General features: G+C 40.7%; 2 protein-coding genes across 5 annotated transcripts in view; both read right to left on the reverse strand.

Moving 5' to 3' along the window:
- rhobtb3 (Rho related BTB domain containing 3) overlaps positions 1-12,079 on the reverse strand; it is a 22,406-nt gene extending 10,327 nt beyond the window's left edge. Inside the window, exons 1-7 of one of the 2 annotated variants that reach the window (XR_003295739.2) lie at positions 11,522-12,079; positions 10,932-11,163; positions 9,871-10,063; positions 7,375-7,532; positions 6,865-6,973; positions 4,409-4,604; positions 4,080-4,276 (exon numbers count right to left, since the gene is read on the reverse strand). Coding sequence is in view for 1 of the 2 variants with exons in the window: in XM_026307836.2 (XP_026163621.1) it covers positions 4,080-4,276; positions 4,409-4,604; positions 6,865-6,973; positions 7,375-7,532; positions 9,871-10,063; positions 10,932-11,163; positions 11,522-11,523 (1,087 nt within the window). In the remaining variant the exon portion in view is untranslated. The remainder of the gene's footprint in view (positions 1-4,079; positions 4,277-4,408; positions 4,605-6,864; positions 6,974-7,374; positions 7,533-9,870; positions 10,064-10,931; positions 11,164-11,521) is intronic. The other variant, XM_026307836.2, reaches the window with a different exon arrangement.
- A 2,377-nt stretch (positions 12,080-14,456) lies between these two features.
- Positions 14,457-16,791, reverse strand: rfesd (Rieske (Fe-S) domain containing). 3 transcript variants are annotated; one of them, XM_026307899.1, is made up of 4 exons: positions 16,639-16,791; positions 15,644-15,804; positions 15,319-15,353; positions 14,457-15,013 (listed from the first exon to the last, which is right to left on the reverse strand). In XM_026307899.1, the coding sequence occupies exons 2-4, from the start codon at positions 15,798-15,800 to the stop codon at positions 14,741-14,743; spliced, it is 465 nt and encodes a 154-aa protein (XP_026163684.1). In that variant the 5' UTR covers positions 15,801-15,804; positions 16,639-16,791; the 3' UTR covers positions 14,457-14,740. The 3 variants fall into 3 exon arrangements, with proteins under 3 accessions (XP_026163684.1, XP_033181126.1, XP_026163683.1); XM_033325235.1 differs by having other exon boundaries at positions 15,644-15,806; positions 16,642-16,713; XM_026307898.2 differs by lacking the exon at positions 16,639-16,791 and adding an exon at positions 16,266-16,625 and having other exon boundaries at positions 14,457-14,977.
- Between the last annotated feature and the right edge of the window lie 114 nt (positions 16,792-16,905).

Genomic DNA, 16,905 nt, shown 5'->3' on the forward strand with positions numbered 1-16,905 from the left:
ATACAATGAGACATATGACTGTGCATTAGTTAGTTTTACTTTAATTTTATTATTTTTATAGTTTAAGATGTTTCTATTAGTTGCTGATTTAAAATGCCACTTCATACAAATCAAACATTTTAATGTATTTAAACAAATATAGTTAGCTATTTAAAGCTTTAATCAAAACACTCTTAGTAATACATTCTTAATATAAATTGCATGGTCACATGTAATTAAATAGTTTGACTTAGAAATAGGGAATCTGCATTTTAGTTGCTTCTCATCAATTCACAATCAGTTTAATGTGTTAGCATGCTAGCATTTTGCAGCTTGCACACAGAGGCAACAGCTGAGGCTCATAGGAATGTGATGAGTTTCAGGTGTTTGGTCATAACCCAAAGTACTGGACAACCTGAAATCTTGGTGAGATGATGTGTACGGACAATAAAGCAAAGGACCACTAAAACAATGGTGATAAACTAGTTGTTTCACCAAAAAGGAAAATTCAGGGGACCCCTTAGTAATCACCATCATCTGTGGTCACGGCCATCCATCCAATAGCTCAAGTGGTCAACTGGTAAACAGACCAACACTGGCAGCCAAAGAGCCACTCTGCTAGCTTGAAAACAGCATCTACATTGCCTGTATTTACTTCAGTGGTAAACTCTTGTAAACACTTTTAAAAAGCATGCACAGCCCTGCAGTTTGACCACGGTGGAACATAAAGATACTCATGAGGCAAAAAAGCGAGCTAGGCTGCCCAGGAGTTAGCTTATCATTAGTTCTTAATGATAGTATTTCAGCTGATAGAGGGATTACTTCTACACACAGTGCCAGATAGTACACAGCATAGACACCGCATATGCAGGGTTAGACATTAGTTTAGAAGCTGTGGTTATGACATATGGTGAAGCCACTCACCAGTAAAACAGACACATATGGGTTAGTAGATGTTTTCATAGGTGGGATGGAAGGAAAATAAAAATACCAGAACATGTGTGTAGAAATAGCAATAGCTGGAAAATGAATTTTTGTACAGAATATCTCAAATACAGCGGGTTTCCACATTGATATATTTATTCTCACCCACCTACACAAACACTTTAGAAACAATTTGTTCACATTTACTCTCATTCCCTTGAGGTTTTTCTCAGGCTACACTGCTGACTCTAAATCTTAACCCTAACTTTAAACAACACCAGACAGCAATAAACTTTTTTGTGCCAAATTAATTTGCAAAAAAGTAAATTACAACCATTTCTTCCTGTGAGACAAATTGCTGCAAAAAACTAACTGGTCTAAAAAGTGATCTCAAATAAGGCCTGGATGGCCTCTCACACACAATAATCTGTGCCAAATACATACATTAACATGCACAAACACACAATAGCAACCCGCTGACAAATTCAATAATTCAGCAGGATTTTACACAAGGAGACAGAGTCTCACAGTGTTAACATCACACAAGCAAAGTCACAGCCTCTGTGACTGTCCACATACACTCACGTGAGAAAAACCCACATCGTGGAATCATACCGTGAGTATGACGTGTTTACAGAGACATGATACTGTTATGAACATTATGGAAATTGGTTATGGTACAATAAAATGAACTACAAATGACAAATGGATAGAACCAAATTGCGAGCGGAAGACATTTGTCCCTTCTCTAGGAAAGCAAAATACACCTTGTTATGGAATTTCTGCAAATGAACATCAAACACTGGCACAATGTGCTTTGCATCTATATGTGTGGCAAAAGTCACATATTTACATTGGGTTACCCAATTCAAGAAAAGAAAATCTCAGAAACACACATTATAAGTGACGTCAGCTGCTTTCACCATACAATCAGACTCACCAGGTTGAAGGTTAACGTTATTTTTCACACGAGTTAACTCAGTCCCCCTGCAGTGTTTCATAGAAACGTGGCATTCATATTCTGCTCACATGATGCACACATTGCTGTTCTCTCCAAATCACACACATATTAGCGGTATGCTCTAGTGCCCAGCTCCCTCACCACCCAGACACTCGTCATAATATTATCTCACAGAGATGCAGAAGAGCATCACCTTACCCTTCACCCTCACACCCTACTCACAATTTTCCACTCTTTACTCTCACATCTCTCTTCTCTCTTACTTAAAAACATCCACACAGGGACGTGTATATACATCTAAGAAAAAACACACTGATCTCTGTCTTTCAACTGCTGGATTTTTCTTATTCTTATTCATAGAGTAACTCACAAAGACTCAGTCCAACCCTATAATCTTCTTCCTTTCCCTGCTCACTCTTCGCCAGCACACATACAAACTCATTCAAGTGTCTATGTGTCTGCCTCTAGTGTTTATGTGCATATGTACATGTTTTCATTCAGGCCATCAGTGCTGCTCACTTACATGTTAGGAGGCAGCGATGAATCACATGTTAGTACAGCCTTTTGCCGTAAGGACTGCCGCATGACATGCAGCCTGTGATAAAGCAGTGGTATGCACAGGCGCTGTGCTCTAACATGCAGCAAACACAGCACTACAGACTAATCCACAGAGTGAGAAGATTTCCATTATGGCAAGGAAGTTGCAGAGAATATCAAATGCTTGCTGGCTTCATACAGGACTGAAAAACGCTTTGGATGGAAGCTCCACAAATTATCTTCACACTACAAATGTTTGGGCTTATATTTTATGCCTATGTATGCCTGTATACTTGCTAAGCAAAGTTGATAACAGTAATTTTAATAATTTTACATGACATTCTGATCATAGAATTCATCATTTGTTGATGTAAATGCAAAGCCGCTTTAGCAGGCTGCAGAGTCTGATTCCACCATCTAATCCCATTAGCCATCAAAATGATGGAAGTTCAATTTTCTCAAAGATGTCGACCAGAGTACCAATCCATCCTAAGTGATGGCTATTATGTTTAGCGGAAGTGAGCTGGGTGGAGAAAAGGAAACATCAATTCCCTGAGGCATCCATGAACAAATGTGGGTCAAGAAAGCAGTGCAAGATCACACTATGATACAATGAATGCTCAGGTCCTAGATTAAAATATACTACAGTGGCTTACTATCAAGCAGTTTACCCGGTTTTCTGTTCCTCCGTGTAATGAAACATTGGACAAGACCCAATGGCAGGCAAACTGTCTTCTGCTGCCAGGGGACATTAATCATCACATCTAAATGATTGCATGCTCTGGATGTCAGTCTAGCTCTGTTAGCTGTATTCAAACTCCACTTGTAATGTGCACAGAGTCTCAAACATAACAACAAACAGGAAGCATTAAGACTAAAACACCAGTAACACAACAACAAATGAGTCCAGATTTCTCTGAATAAAGCACATGTTGGCCTATGTTGTAGAGACGCTTTGTATTCTGATCTCCTCTGTCTATTCGGCTCTTTCTGTGCAACTGATCATGATGCCAGAAGGTCAGTTTGGGCAACTTTGTTCTGGTGGAATCACAAGTGGGGGTGGGATGCTATTCTGTGGTGAAATAACTTACCAGCATTTAATCAACTGTCCCATTGTGTCTGCAGCAGGAGACGGTATGCATAAAATATTTTTGTAAAAGGACGTTCTTTTTGAAAATGAACAAAGAGACAAGTCTAATCGACTGATACATATCTAACTAAGTAACAATTCAGTGACTAGTTAATCAGCAGAAAAGAAATCTAACAAATAAATAAATAAATCTTCATATTACCTTTATCCACATTCTATCAATCGTAATGCCGACATTCATACTCCACCGAGGATAAATCCTAACGACTTTAGTCTTTTCCATAAACATTTTCATTTGTCCAGTACTTTGGCTCAAGACTGAATACTTACAAAACAAAATTCCTGTCAGCCACAGCTGTATTTATGTAGTTACCTTGAATCAGCAAGTGTTCTCATTTTGAATTTTAGACTACATCAATAAATATGGTAAACATCTTAACTCCTAAACATCCAGTATGTTAGCATTGTCAGCATTGTTCGCATAATCGTACACTGGAGTTAGTATTTTACAAAACTACGCAAAAATACAAAAACTGTTGGTTTACTTGGTTGGGTGTGAGTGTGTTGTGTTTGACTGGTGATTTTTACCTCTATAAATAAACATGAGAGTCTCCCACAAGCACATACAAAGGAGGGGGTCTTTGACCACCAAACGAGAGAGGCGTCCTGTCAGGTGCCCATCTGACCGTGGCATGTCATCAATAATCCCTCCATCCCAGGTGGAGAGCAGCGAATGGGGGCCTCCATCCCGCTCTCTGCAAACACACCGTGACTGCGGACGTTCCCTGTCCAACCAGAGAATTTAGCACAAAATGTTGAACAGTTAAACTAAAGAGGATTTTGCATCGGGAGTTGAGCTCTTATTGGCTACAGGCTCAGATGGTGGAATAGCTTATCAGGCTGCATCCTGCTCCTACCTGGTCTTGGGCCCCAGCAGCAGCTGTCTGAAGTACGGGCTGACAGCACAGAGCACAGCTGCATGCGCCCACCCCAGTTCTTTCCCAGAGTCTCCAGCGTAAAAAGCCACATCGGCGAACTGCACGCCACGCTCCAACAACCACTGCATGTCCTGGGAGAAGCTGGACTCCTCCACTCGAATAGGGGGAAGACGAGCTGTACAGAAGGAGTACAGAGTGTGAAAAGAAAAGAGGGATAGACAGTCAAGAGGATGAGTTGAATTGATAAACAATAACACCTGAAATTAGGCAGTAGTTTGATATGTTCAAAGCAGCCCAGAAGTGTTGTAATTTAGATGTGTGGTGTGCTCATTTTTCCTCACTATAACTTGTCTACATCTACATAGTGATTTCTCCTTTTTGTGACAATGAGTTTGAGAGAAACAGAGAGTATAAAGGTATATGGAGAGAGTGATTCTGACAATAGTGTACTCAGAGCTTTTAATCAAGAAGAGACAGCAGAGAGAGACCAATGCCACATTGTGCCCTATTGTGTCATTCAAATTAGAAGAAATGCTTCCAGACATGTTTGTCTCTGCATTAATGACAGACCTGCAAAGATGTACATTTTGGGTCTTGGGTCATCCTGGGCAGCAAAATGAACTCAGAATGCAAAGCAAGTTCAAAAGCTCGTTTTACATAAGGTTAATGTTTAAAGAAGGTGTACATAGACCCAGCGTAGACTACAGCCTCTGAGAAATGATTTGCATTGAACTGAGTGGAATCAGTAAACTGTGAATAAAACACTTCAATGCAAGAGCAGAGAATGGCAAAACCTGTCTGGAGCAACAGCCTAGAGCATCAAGAAAGATTTCATAGAAAAGAATGAGAAAATACCTACTGATACAGGTATACATAAATTCAGATTAATAAAAAGTGAGAAGCAATTCAGGAAACTGAATAAAGTGAGGGCTTCACAAATCATTGTCTTGTTATATTCCTGTTCAGGTTTGATACACACTGCACCTCATCTCCTTTTTTATGGCCACTCATACTCAGGCGGTTTTTGAATCAGCACGTCATACTTAATGCAAGCTACACCGTAAGTAGCTGTAAGTAGCATTGGACAGGGCCCAATAAATTATCAAGCAGTTTCTGCTTTTTTTGGCAGGATTTCAATCTGTCAGTCATGGCATCAGATTTAGATGCACATAGCAGCAATGTGGTCAGATCACTATTTAGTAAGCGTTTAACTATATAGTCTGTGTTAAATATTCTCAGATGATTCATTCAGTAAAGACTAACTTTGCATGGAAAACTAGCATGCTAAAAAGGCAGTAGTAGTCACACTAATTGTAAAGCAAGAGTTAACTGTGTAGCTGTAAATTCAGCATCTCTTACAAATTATACAGCAGCACTGGACCCAAAATAAAATAATACTAGTGGATCTATGTGTGGTGTGGGAGGTGTGCTTCTAGCGTGAATTAATTTTAATTATGTAGGACTAGTGTAAATTTAATACACCAGTTTGGAATGGCAGTGGACCTCAGATTTAATCAAACTGTATTTTAAGCAAATTAGGAGAAAAAGTGAGAAAGGCTAAAAAATGTAAAACATTGGAAAAGAAAAGCAACAGAAATGCAACAGCCCTGTCTGTCATACAACACTCCAGCTTGGTTTACAATAATCAAGCCTATTTTAGCCTCTTTTAATCATGATCAGCATGGCTGTTTATCTTGCCTCGTTTTGTGCTTATAAAATCTGATTGTCTTAAAGACATTTTGATTAAGTCTGAAGACTTAATCTGCATGTGTCTGGATGTTGCTGCAATAAACTTTTGATGTGGCTGTTTTGAAGTTTAATTAAACTATAATCTTAAATTTCTGAATTTCAAATAAGCAGATTACAACTAAATTAGAATTTAAACATGTAGCTGATAATTAATGCAGTAGGAATAGTAGTGGCTGGACAGAAGAATTTGCAGTGTTCGGGTTGAATACATAGAAAATTTAGTTAAGAATAAGGTTAATGAATAATCCCCCTTCTATCCCACAACAACACAATGGTGCTGAAAAGAGTTCAGACTAAAATTGATTCAAACGTAGTAAAAGTGGTCTACCTAGCTCTTTGTCTCTCTTCTTATTTAGAGTTTGGAACAGAGAATATTGATCCAGACAACGTCTTTGTGCCTAGCGCTTTTTATGGCTGTGTAAGCTCAAGAACACACACACCTCTAGTCAGTCCAGTCGAGTGTTCTCTGTACACCATAAAATGACTGATGTAATGAAGCACTAATCATTACATATAATCATTAAATCATATCAATTACTAATGCTAGTAATCAAAAGCAATAATTCACATTAATTAAACAATATAAAAATCATAAAGTTTCTGATTTAAGGAGCTAACAGAAAGAATTAAATGCCATTCAGAATAAAAGCAGTATTAGGTGTTAGGTACCATCACATTCCTCTGACCTGGTTGCTCTAAATGGGGGGGACGAAGTTCGTTCACTTTATTTCCTCGCCTCTTCTCTGGCCTCTCTTTGGCTTTGTGTTTCAAACACTGAATCATGAAGTACTCCAGCTGAGCAATACAGAAATACATGTTAGTTCAAACACAGAACACAGGGTTGAAAAACAGGATTGTTACATCACCAGCTATTTGCTTTGGAAACAATATCCTGAGAAGACTAATGTGACTAACTAGCCTTGTCTCCTCTTCTCAATACCTATCTGAAAGTCTTAATAGACAGGACGAGCAGCTGCTGTTACTGCTGTTTGTTGTGATTTAAGCACTGAAAGCCAAGTGCTTTTTTTTTTTTTTACACATGACTGCTGGTTTTCTCAAAAACTTACTCAGTATCACTGGCGATATAAAAAGTTCAACCAGAGCACCTAAAAAATGGCTGGGGTGACTTACACCTACGCTGCAGTCATTAAATTCCAATTGTGAGAGTTTGATTCATGCGTGTTGCCATCGCTTACCACACTACCAAAGTAGCGACCCACAAACACATGGTTGAGAGAGGGCAACTCCAGGTAGGTGGCCCCCAGGTCCCGGGACAGCTGCAGACCTTCACTGTGAGGCACACAGCTGCTCCAGTCAGATGCACACAGCGGACACGTGCAGGGAGGGCCTTCGTCTGAACACAAAGATGAGAAATGACGTTAAATCATTTAAACTGTAAATACAACTGAATCGAGTTGTGCATATGAGTCACTGATATGAGATGTTTTGAGGATGAACCTAGTGTCTTCTTGTGTAAATGGCAATTGGAAATTTGTGTCCTATGTTCTACTAAATTAGCTGCACTGGACTCTGATATACAATCCAGAAAAAAGCTATACATGCCATCCATATTTCCTGAACCAGAACTATATATGCCTTCAAGCCCAACACTCAGCTCGTTAGTGTTAAGGTCAATACATGAAAACTGCACAATCTACTAAGAGCGCTCTACAAAATTAACAGAGAAAACATTGAATTTATCAGACATACAGTCAAATAAACACCATAAGGCAGAATCAGTGATATATATTATGGGAACATAAAACGGGGAAGGAGCTAGAGCCAATCCCAGCTGACAGTGGGTGAGAGGCAGGGTACTCTGGACAGATCACGAGTCTATCACAGGGCTGACATAGTGACATTCACACTCACAGTTAGAGCCACTAATCTCCCTGCCCTGCATGTCTTGGGACTGTGGAAGGAAATCAGAGTACCTGGAGAAAACCCAGTGGGAAAACATGCAAACACACACAAAGACCCTGGTTGTCTTCAAGCTCAAACCCAGAACCTTTTTGTTGAGATGCAACAGTGTTAACCACTGCCCCAAAACACAAAATGTTGCATACCAAATTACAGTACATATTTTACAAAATAGAATATAAAAACCAGATGTCACAGTCATATGTGGTTTTATGATGTAGACATGCCCTACATACAAATTCCCCTAGTCTGTCTGTTTGGGACTATATAGACACCTTACAAGGATATTAAAAGGGTGACAGTGGTTGTGTACTTTTCCAGTTTCTAGAATACTGTTTGCTGTTTTGTTGTGTTGGTTCCTTAAAGGATACATTTGGCAAGGCAATTGAGGCCATTGTTTTTACATCTAAAACAATAAAAACAACAAAAAACATCAGATTTATGTACAATACCATAACAGTATGATCATACAAATGTGTAAACCTGCAGAGGCACAAACACAAGGACCAGTCATATTGTGCCATTTGTGGATTGGGACCAAAGAGACAGAATCAGACAGAAAATTAGGAGGATTAGCTTGAAGGAGAAAAAAAGACTTCAGAGAGACTGCACAACGGAGGAGAGGACCAGCCAGAAATAAAGAATGAATGTGATATATAGTTAAGTGTTGAGGCTTCTGATAAATCATGCTGCTAATAACCTACAGGCATGACACAGAGACAAAGCGAGACAGAGAGTGTGTGTTAGAGGCAGAAGGAAAAGGAGAGAGTGTGTGTGAATGTCTGACAGGCAGTGACTTGGCATATCATTGGTATGTGTGCATGCGTGCCCTTGGATAATTCTATCTGTGCTCCTGCGTTCAGTTCGGTTTAATGGCTGCGTTAATGCACGTAAGGCAGCACTCTCTGCCACAGCTGTGCCTTAGGTGATTGAGCAGCAGGAAGTGCTCAGAGCTCAGCCGTCATTCTCTGCAGTCATGAGGGGTTAGCATGAAAATACTCAGGGCAGCCACAAACAAAAACACAAACAAAGGCTCCGGTCTACAGCTACCCACTCCCTCTCTCTCAGCAAAGACTTGACTTACACTGTGATCATTCTGCAGCTAAGCTCTGACAGGATCTCAAAGTATGTTGAGCAGACAAGCTAAAAATACAACTTGGAGCATTTGTTGAGCTTGTTTACAGAATCTGGATTTATCAAAGGTCATTGTGTCTGCACGACGACATGCAGACTCACCAAAGTGCAGACATACATGTATGTTAATACCTAAAGCTTCCTCCAGTGAGGCTTCACCCAAATGTCCTAGTCCTACTTGAGAGACAAACTACTGATGGGGTGCACTTCTTACCCTATCATTGTATATTTAGATGTGTTGTGTGAGCTCTTGTCTGCTGGCAAGTCTTTTAATGGGCAACAAACAAAAGCCTAATGTCTTGTTTTGGAGTGTGGGGAAATATGTGAGCTGACACGCAGCCAAGAGGAAATTTAATCATAAGCATTCTCCTCATTGCTGGAAGGGCACACTAGAGGACACAAAGTTCACTGGCCCAACAAGATCATGGTATTGTCTCAAAAATCAAAATCAACAACTGAGGCAACAGTAAATTAGCCATAAAATACCAGGATATTAACTTCATTGACATTTTGTGTTTGCTGCCTCTCAAACTCCATTGTTTACATACAACAATGACAAAGCATCAATTGTCAAGGCATAGCTGGTGAAAATCTAAGTCACTCTGGTCCTAAAAAACACAGGAAAACAGTGTTCTCACCGTTTAGCCGTGCTCCAACAGCAACCAGGATGACAGGTACACCCCAGTGCCTCAGGAGTGGGCGCAGTCTCGGGGCATAGCCATTCCTGACCTGCTGGAAGGCCAGCTTATCGGTGACTGAATATTTAATGACCAGGATGTCAGCCTGCTCAAGAACCTTTCTGACGTTGGCCCAATCACTGTCCAGCAATTCCTGGAAAAGCACAGAAAAGACAATAAACACAAAACGTAACTGGTGCCAGGAGGGCCGACATTTGAGGAGTGCAAGATGCAGAATTGTCTGCATGTCCAACTTGTACCATAAATCTCACCTCATGTAACACTAATCCTTCTATTCTGAGTCACTATATGTGTAAATACCTCAATATGGCTCCTGGCACTTTACCCCAAGGGACAGACATAAGGCTAGCAACTCTAAAGAAATCTGATTCAACTCATTAGGCAGGGAAAAGACTTCACAAAGCTTTGAGCAATTTGCATAAAAAAGGACATGGACACATAAAATTAGACTGACAAACTTTCCCAGCACCACCCCTGACAGGGTTAGACAGCCCTTTAATAAGAACCGTACAATGCTGCTACGAAATCATAACAGTTCATTTCAAATTCATATTCTATTAAGAACAAAAGTTCTTCCATCGGTTTTTGTGCAGTGCATGTTAAAATAGCACCCTCTAAGAATAGAGACATTTTTATAAAGCCTGCAATCATCGCTGAAAGCAAAGTGGCCTTGGAATTTGAAATGTTTTACTTCTTCTGAGAAACAGAAGCAGACTGAAACAGTGACTTAGTTACATGTTACTCTTTCACAATAGCAATAAATATTACAACACTTTTTATGGCATGTTTTGCCATCATGACCTGCCCAACTCTTATTCTGCAAATCACATCTCATTCGGTACCACACTAGGAATAAGATGTACACAGCCAAAGCAGTGACTGAAAGTGACTTTTATATGGACACACGAATTAGCAAAACATGTCAAAGTAGAGACTGACACTGTATCAATGCATATAACACTTTACTCATTCTGTCCTGTACTACGCTACTGCACTCTTACCCAGCTGGGGCAATCCCGAACCACCACAGTGACATCTCCAAACACGCGTGATGTGTATTCCATGAAGGCTGGGTTGTGCAGGCTGCTCTCCAGGTCACAAGGTCCCACCAGGGCTCCGTGACCTAGGTAGCTCCACAGCAGGCCTCCCTGCAGCTGCCCCTGACCAATGATCTCCTCCCCGGGCCCTACTCCTCCAGGACACTCACTGCCCAGAGCCACGATGTGGATGGACCTGCAAGCCAGACAACTTGTGGTTGATATTGAACGGAGGCATCACACAGGGAGATGATGATCCAGGGGTAACACTGAAGGGGAGGAACAACCTCTGGCCCCTCTAATCCTTATTATTCATGTCTATCACAGAGACAGTGCATCACGGTTATATCACTTAAAATGACTGACAATAAGCCAAAGCCATTGTTACACCTGGGTGGGTATTATGGTTCAATAAGTCAGACAATGAGAAATATTCCCAGTGCCATAATTCTACATATCGAGCAGTAATATAGTGAGAAAAAAAACAAAGCATGCAGTCATAGGTCCCCTTCCTCCTACAGCCCTTAATGAGTTGCGGCTTCACAGGAACTTACATTGTGGTCGCCGCGGTTTTGTTCCGCTACGTTATGGAGCCCGTTTCTCTCACGGTGCGTTTCCACGCCAGTCTGCAGTCAGACTCGGCTTTTCCGCAATGAGCCGCGGCTCCGCTCCGTCGTTAATCCCTCTCATCGGTGGCCGCCCCCCCCCGGGAGCCCGACTGCTGGGGAGTTTCACATTCACTCGCATTCCCACGTCTCGTTATTCATTCATAAAAGCAGAGCCCGATACCGTCCCGAACCGACCGCAGAGGCGCCCCGGACAGCCCCGCCGGTGGAGCAGCACAGTGTGTCAACAGCAGCGCCCATGGACAGCCAATGCGCTAACAGACAAACAAGTTGTCAGTCGGTAGGAGACACAGTTACCGACGCGGACAGGGCAGCCTCGGTGTGCAGACCAATGGATGACGTCTCAGCATAAAACAAAGTCTCACTGTGGCAAAGAACAGCTGGACAGAGAAAGAGAGACATAGACACAGACAGACAGAGAGAGAGGGGGAGAGAGAGGGAGAGAGAGACGGACTAAACAAAGTGGTCGCGCCTGACTCAGCAATACGCACGCGGACACACTGACGCGAGGTAGCAGCGCGCGCAGAAACACGCACATACTCTGACTGGGACCACACTGCCGACGTGCAGCTCCGTCTAATAATGCTGTTGTTACCACAGATCACTGGGGCCACAAGGGAGGATTGTTTTTGAAGAGGAAATGTCGAGCGTAAAGTCAAGATGTCGAAATGTGGAGATTCAAAACAAAATGCAGTGTCAGAAGTTAACACCTTTGGCCCATCAAATCAATGCAGCCTACCTGCTACAACAGCGGGTTGGGTGGTAGCCTATCTGAGTGACTGTGGTAAGCTACCTGGGGCAAAAAATGCCAGGGCCAATTTGTTGTCCTGGTCCAGTCCTGCTTCACACTGGGCCAGACAGTGGCAGGCAGTTGCTTGGCTTTCAGTTGCTCTGCCAACTTGATTTGATGGAGCAAAGAAGTTGACTTTATTCTCAACATTTCAACTTTATCCTTGAGGTGCAAAGGTAAAAACCCTTCTCATGTGGGCCTAATACTCCATCGTACATTGTCATCTTTTCAAAGCCTAAGTTTCGTTTTGAAGCCCAGGAGCACAGCATCATGTGTTGAAGTATATTCCCACACAGCCAAAAAGAACTGCCAAGATGCAGGGTCAGTGCTAACAACAGTGATAATAATGACAGCCATAATACGCAAGTGTTATTTGCTATGGTAGTGTTTTGTTGTGGCAGCCATGCAGCTGTGGATAATGAGCTCTGGTATATTCTTTCTCTTAAACAAACTTTTGGGGCCTTTTGAGAAGAAGAAGAGCCATAATGGTTTAAGCAGAGCTGTTTGTGTCAGTCACAACCATTAGACATAAAACCAATAGACCAATTTAAGCCTTGAGTTTTATGTCCCAGAAACATGCTGCTTACATGCTGTGCAATACTCTCCTTTTAGAATAAGACACATTTGCCCTGCTAAGTAGTTTCCCCAGGCAATCTGCTTTTTATCTCAACAAACAGCCTTCCAATTGACCTAGTGCAGCTGGCCACCTGCACTTAATGGTCCCTGCCTTGTATCAAGCTTCTCAGTTTGACTACATAATCATATTTGAATATTTAATGTGAATTAATTCAGCCCTTCTGTAACACCGGCCCCTGTGAATTTCTTGATTGTATTCAAAGCATCAGGACAAGGACAAAGCTGTCAGACTGTGTTGTGAGTTTGCTGCAGGCCAGGTATAGAGACCAGCCTCGTTCATGCACAGAGGAGCATTATACACCATAGAGCTATGGTCTTAACTCATGGCATTTGCAGTTCTGTGGTCATGTCACTGTTTCAGTTTGCACTGTATGTGCAGAAACAGAGACATAATTCGAATGTGACAGGCTGTCTTGACCTTTCACATTAAGTAGTTAAGGAATGGCATAAAAAGACTGCACTAAATTATGATTTCAATAGTTTTATGAACATAGTTTTATAAAATATATGACAGATGTGTTAAATTTGATTGTTCCACCACAGCACATCATCTGGGTTATTTTATCATATTTGAAATTCAAGATCTCAAAGTCAAGACGTCCTTAGCCTCTACTTTACAAATTTTGATCATCCATTTTTAACATTTCTCTCAATTCCCTCAATTTTTTGGAAGTGCAGAATGAGAATAAGCATATTTCCAAAAATGTCAAACTGTTGTAAAGTAGTTGAATGTTCACAACAAAACCCTTAATTTCTACATAGACTGTGGACCAGGGGGTGCATTAGATTCTGGCCTGGAGGACAATACTTTCCAGCCAGTATCTGTCTGAACCTGCTGCCAGCACACCTCTAAATTGCCTCAGTGTCCTCAGCATATTTTTTTGTTTTTGCTTTTCAGTTGCTGGAGAAATTTGTTTCAGTGAAAAAGAAATGTCATGATACAAATCCTAGTTAGTTGAATCTATGACCATGTGAGATTTCTGGTGTTATCTCAGGGCAGAACAGACAGAAATATTACAAAAAGTGGCTACTATTGTTATATGATATATATATTTTACATTAAAGAGTTAACATTTTATGGCATTACTGATCAGTATAAACCACTTTATGTTATTGAGTCATTCATGTAAATGCGTAATACATGAGGAATATTGAAATTCTGTGATGGACTGGTGACCTGTCCAGGGTGTACCCCTACCTTTCACCCAAAGAGAGCTGGGATAGGCTCCAGCAGATCCCTGTGACCCTAAATAGGAATAAGCAGCTATAGATAATGGAAGAATGGATGGATGGAATATTAAAATTCATAACGCACCAGTGTGGACACTGAAGCCACATTTTGCCTCTGCTTAGTTTGAGAACAGAGAATTATAAAATTCTGTTCATCCATAAAACAAGTTTATTGTGTGAATGTTGACAAAGAAAAGGTCTACATAATTTGGCAGTATCTTACCTTTATTTTAGGAAAAACATTTTAATCATTTCAACATTTAATCATGTAAACAAAAAAGTCACAAATAAAGCCATTTATATAAATAGGCCTACTTGTAAACTTGTACCCATTTTATAGCCATGCAAGCCCTACTGATTGCTTGAAGAACACTAAATATCTAACATCCATTCCATACAGTCTTTGTGCAGTTATTTAGATGAGCTCAAGAGAATAATAAGTGACTATAGAGATACCATTCTCATCCATCTGTGTTATTATCAATTATCAATTATTCTTTCTCAGTTTTGGCTCGTTCCACTTTGCCGTCTTCTCCCTGGTAGAAGTCAGACTCAATCCAGCTTGTGTCCTCAGAGAGCTTGACATAAACATCCTCATTGGTTTCTGTGACTGTGTGGATCCGCTGCTTCACACCTTTAGAGAACCATCTGGGCACAGGAGGCTTTTCCTTGGGGTTGCAGCCCTTGTATAAGCACTCCCCTTTGGCTAGAGAGAGCTTGTACTTGTGCTTTGGACAAATTATGCACATCTTGCCATCAATGTCCTTTGTGTGTGTGTGGGAAAGAAAGTAGGTTAACAACCTCATGGGGATTTAAGTGTAGGTCAATTAATTCATCTGACACTTCAACATTAGCATAACATTATACTCATGTTAAAAAAATGTGATATAATTACAGTATCCCTCTATGGTTCATCCCTACTGTTCCCTTTTAAAGATTTTAGTCTATGAATAGGATAAAACCAAAAATGTACAATCCAGCACATTAACTTTTATGGCATTTTGACTTCTTTACTATAGGTCAGACAAAAAGCAACTTCTTAATCCCTTAAGGCAAATGCAAACCTTACCTCAATGTCTCCATTCAGCAACAGTCCCCCAGCATCTGTTAGGAAGACAGAGGATCACTGTATTGCAGAATAAGCAAAGATTTTCCAGCACACTAACATTTTGCTGATTGGACACACTTCCAAGGTGATATGTGCTAAATTGTCTTGAATTACAAAGTAAGGCAGCTCAGTATTATACATCACATAAAGGGTTTTAGTTTAGCAGCAATGCAATAAAGTGTAGTGGCCAGTTAGATTTTGAGTGAAATTAAAGCATGGGTGGTCCCACTTTTCTGGCTCTCATAAGTAGCAACTGTTTTAAGTTAAATTTTACAACTGTACTTACGATAGCAGTAAGCATCCAAAGCATAGAAGACTCCCTGATGGTAGATGACCAGTATGTCCCGACCCTCCAGTGTTATGAAAGACTGTTTCACTTCAATCAGTTCATCCTTCTTCCCCACAAAATGAGGCCCTCCTTTAGGCTGCTCCTTTTCCTCCATGACACTGTGAAATGTTGTTTAGAAGGCAAGCAGGAAATATCACAATAAAGTTTTTTCTTTACCACCAAATCATAACTTTGCTTGATTTTCAATCATACCAAAATCAACAAAGTAACTTTCTTGTAGTCCTTGGTGGGAGGTTTTACTGAAATCCTATGTGTGTGGCTTTGGATTTGAAACTGGGATTACTGTGTTGGCCCATTGCAGTTGTCTGCTTGAATAAAGTCTACAAAACCTCCAGAACATTCAGCTTCAAAAATCCAAGCAAGGACATGTCTTGGCACTGATCAGCTCTACTCCAAACCTACTCGGTCAATATTAATCCTTAATGACATTCTCCTCAGCAAAAGGTTTTGCACTCATGCAAAGATTCATATTTTTTGTTTCTTTTGGTGTTTCCTAAATTTAAAATAGGAGATCAAGTGTCCAGTGAATGCAGTACATGACCTCCATAAAGTGACATACAGTAAATGAGTTGGTTGTCTAAAAGGATCTGTCATCTAGAGCCACAGTCTTGCACCGTTTGAAAGCTCTGTGACAGTATATGCCGCAAATATGGAGGATGACCTCATGACCTCAAGTGTGATTCATGTACAGCATAGTAAAATAATGAGCACTCCAGTACAGTCTGAGTAAACACAGTCGTAGTAGCAGCAAAAGTCACATGTCCTGACAGATCAGATAGTAAGTGAGCTCTTAAGAACTACATGCTATATTTGTACAGTTCCTTCAAAAGTATGTTATGTTCTTTTGCATCCTGACTGTCTCTCCTTATGTATTTTTGTTTTTTTTTTCTTGAAAATAACAAAACACATTTTATCCCTATTTAGGGCGTTACCTTTTAATTTCTGTGGTGATGTCTCCTCTGTCAAGCTGCAGAAATGCACTGCACTGCACTGCTCAGGACTGCGTGGGAAGAGGGGCCCGTCTATCTATCTGTCTATTATCATCAGACACAGGCTGTCTTCAGTTGGCCCTATTTATGCTGGGTACATTTCTTATCTAGCTCCCACAGGCAAGGCAGCTATTGATTGTAAAGAAATGTGTATGTTTATCATAAAACCATTTGTTACCTGGAGAGATTTCCAACTGAATTTATTTTTAT

This window comes from Mastacembelus armatus, chromosome 5, assembly GCF_900324485.2.
Source record: "Mastacembelus armatus chromosome 5, fMasArm1.2, whole genome shotgun sequence".
Lineage (NCBI taxonomy): Eukaryota > Metazoa > Chordata > Actinopteri > Synbranchiformes > Mastacembelidae > Mastacembelus > Mastacembelus armatus.

What these genes read in the sequence shown, in the direction of transcription:
- rfesd (XM_026307898.2), bottom strand. Translation starts at nt 16,300, where the DNA reads ATGACAGATCCTTTTAGACAACCAACTCATTTACT. An exon ending in AGACAACCAACTCATTTACT is followed by an intron (nt 15,805 to 16,265) that starts GTATGTCACTTT and finishes AACATTTCACAG; the next exon opens with TGTCATGGAGGAAAAGGAGC. An exon ending in TTTGGATGCTTACTGCTATC is followed by an intron (nt 15,354 to 15,643) that starts GTAAGTACAGTT and finishes TCTTCCTAACAG; the next exon opens with ATGCTGGGGGACTGTTGCTG.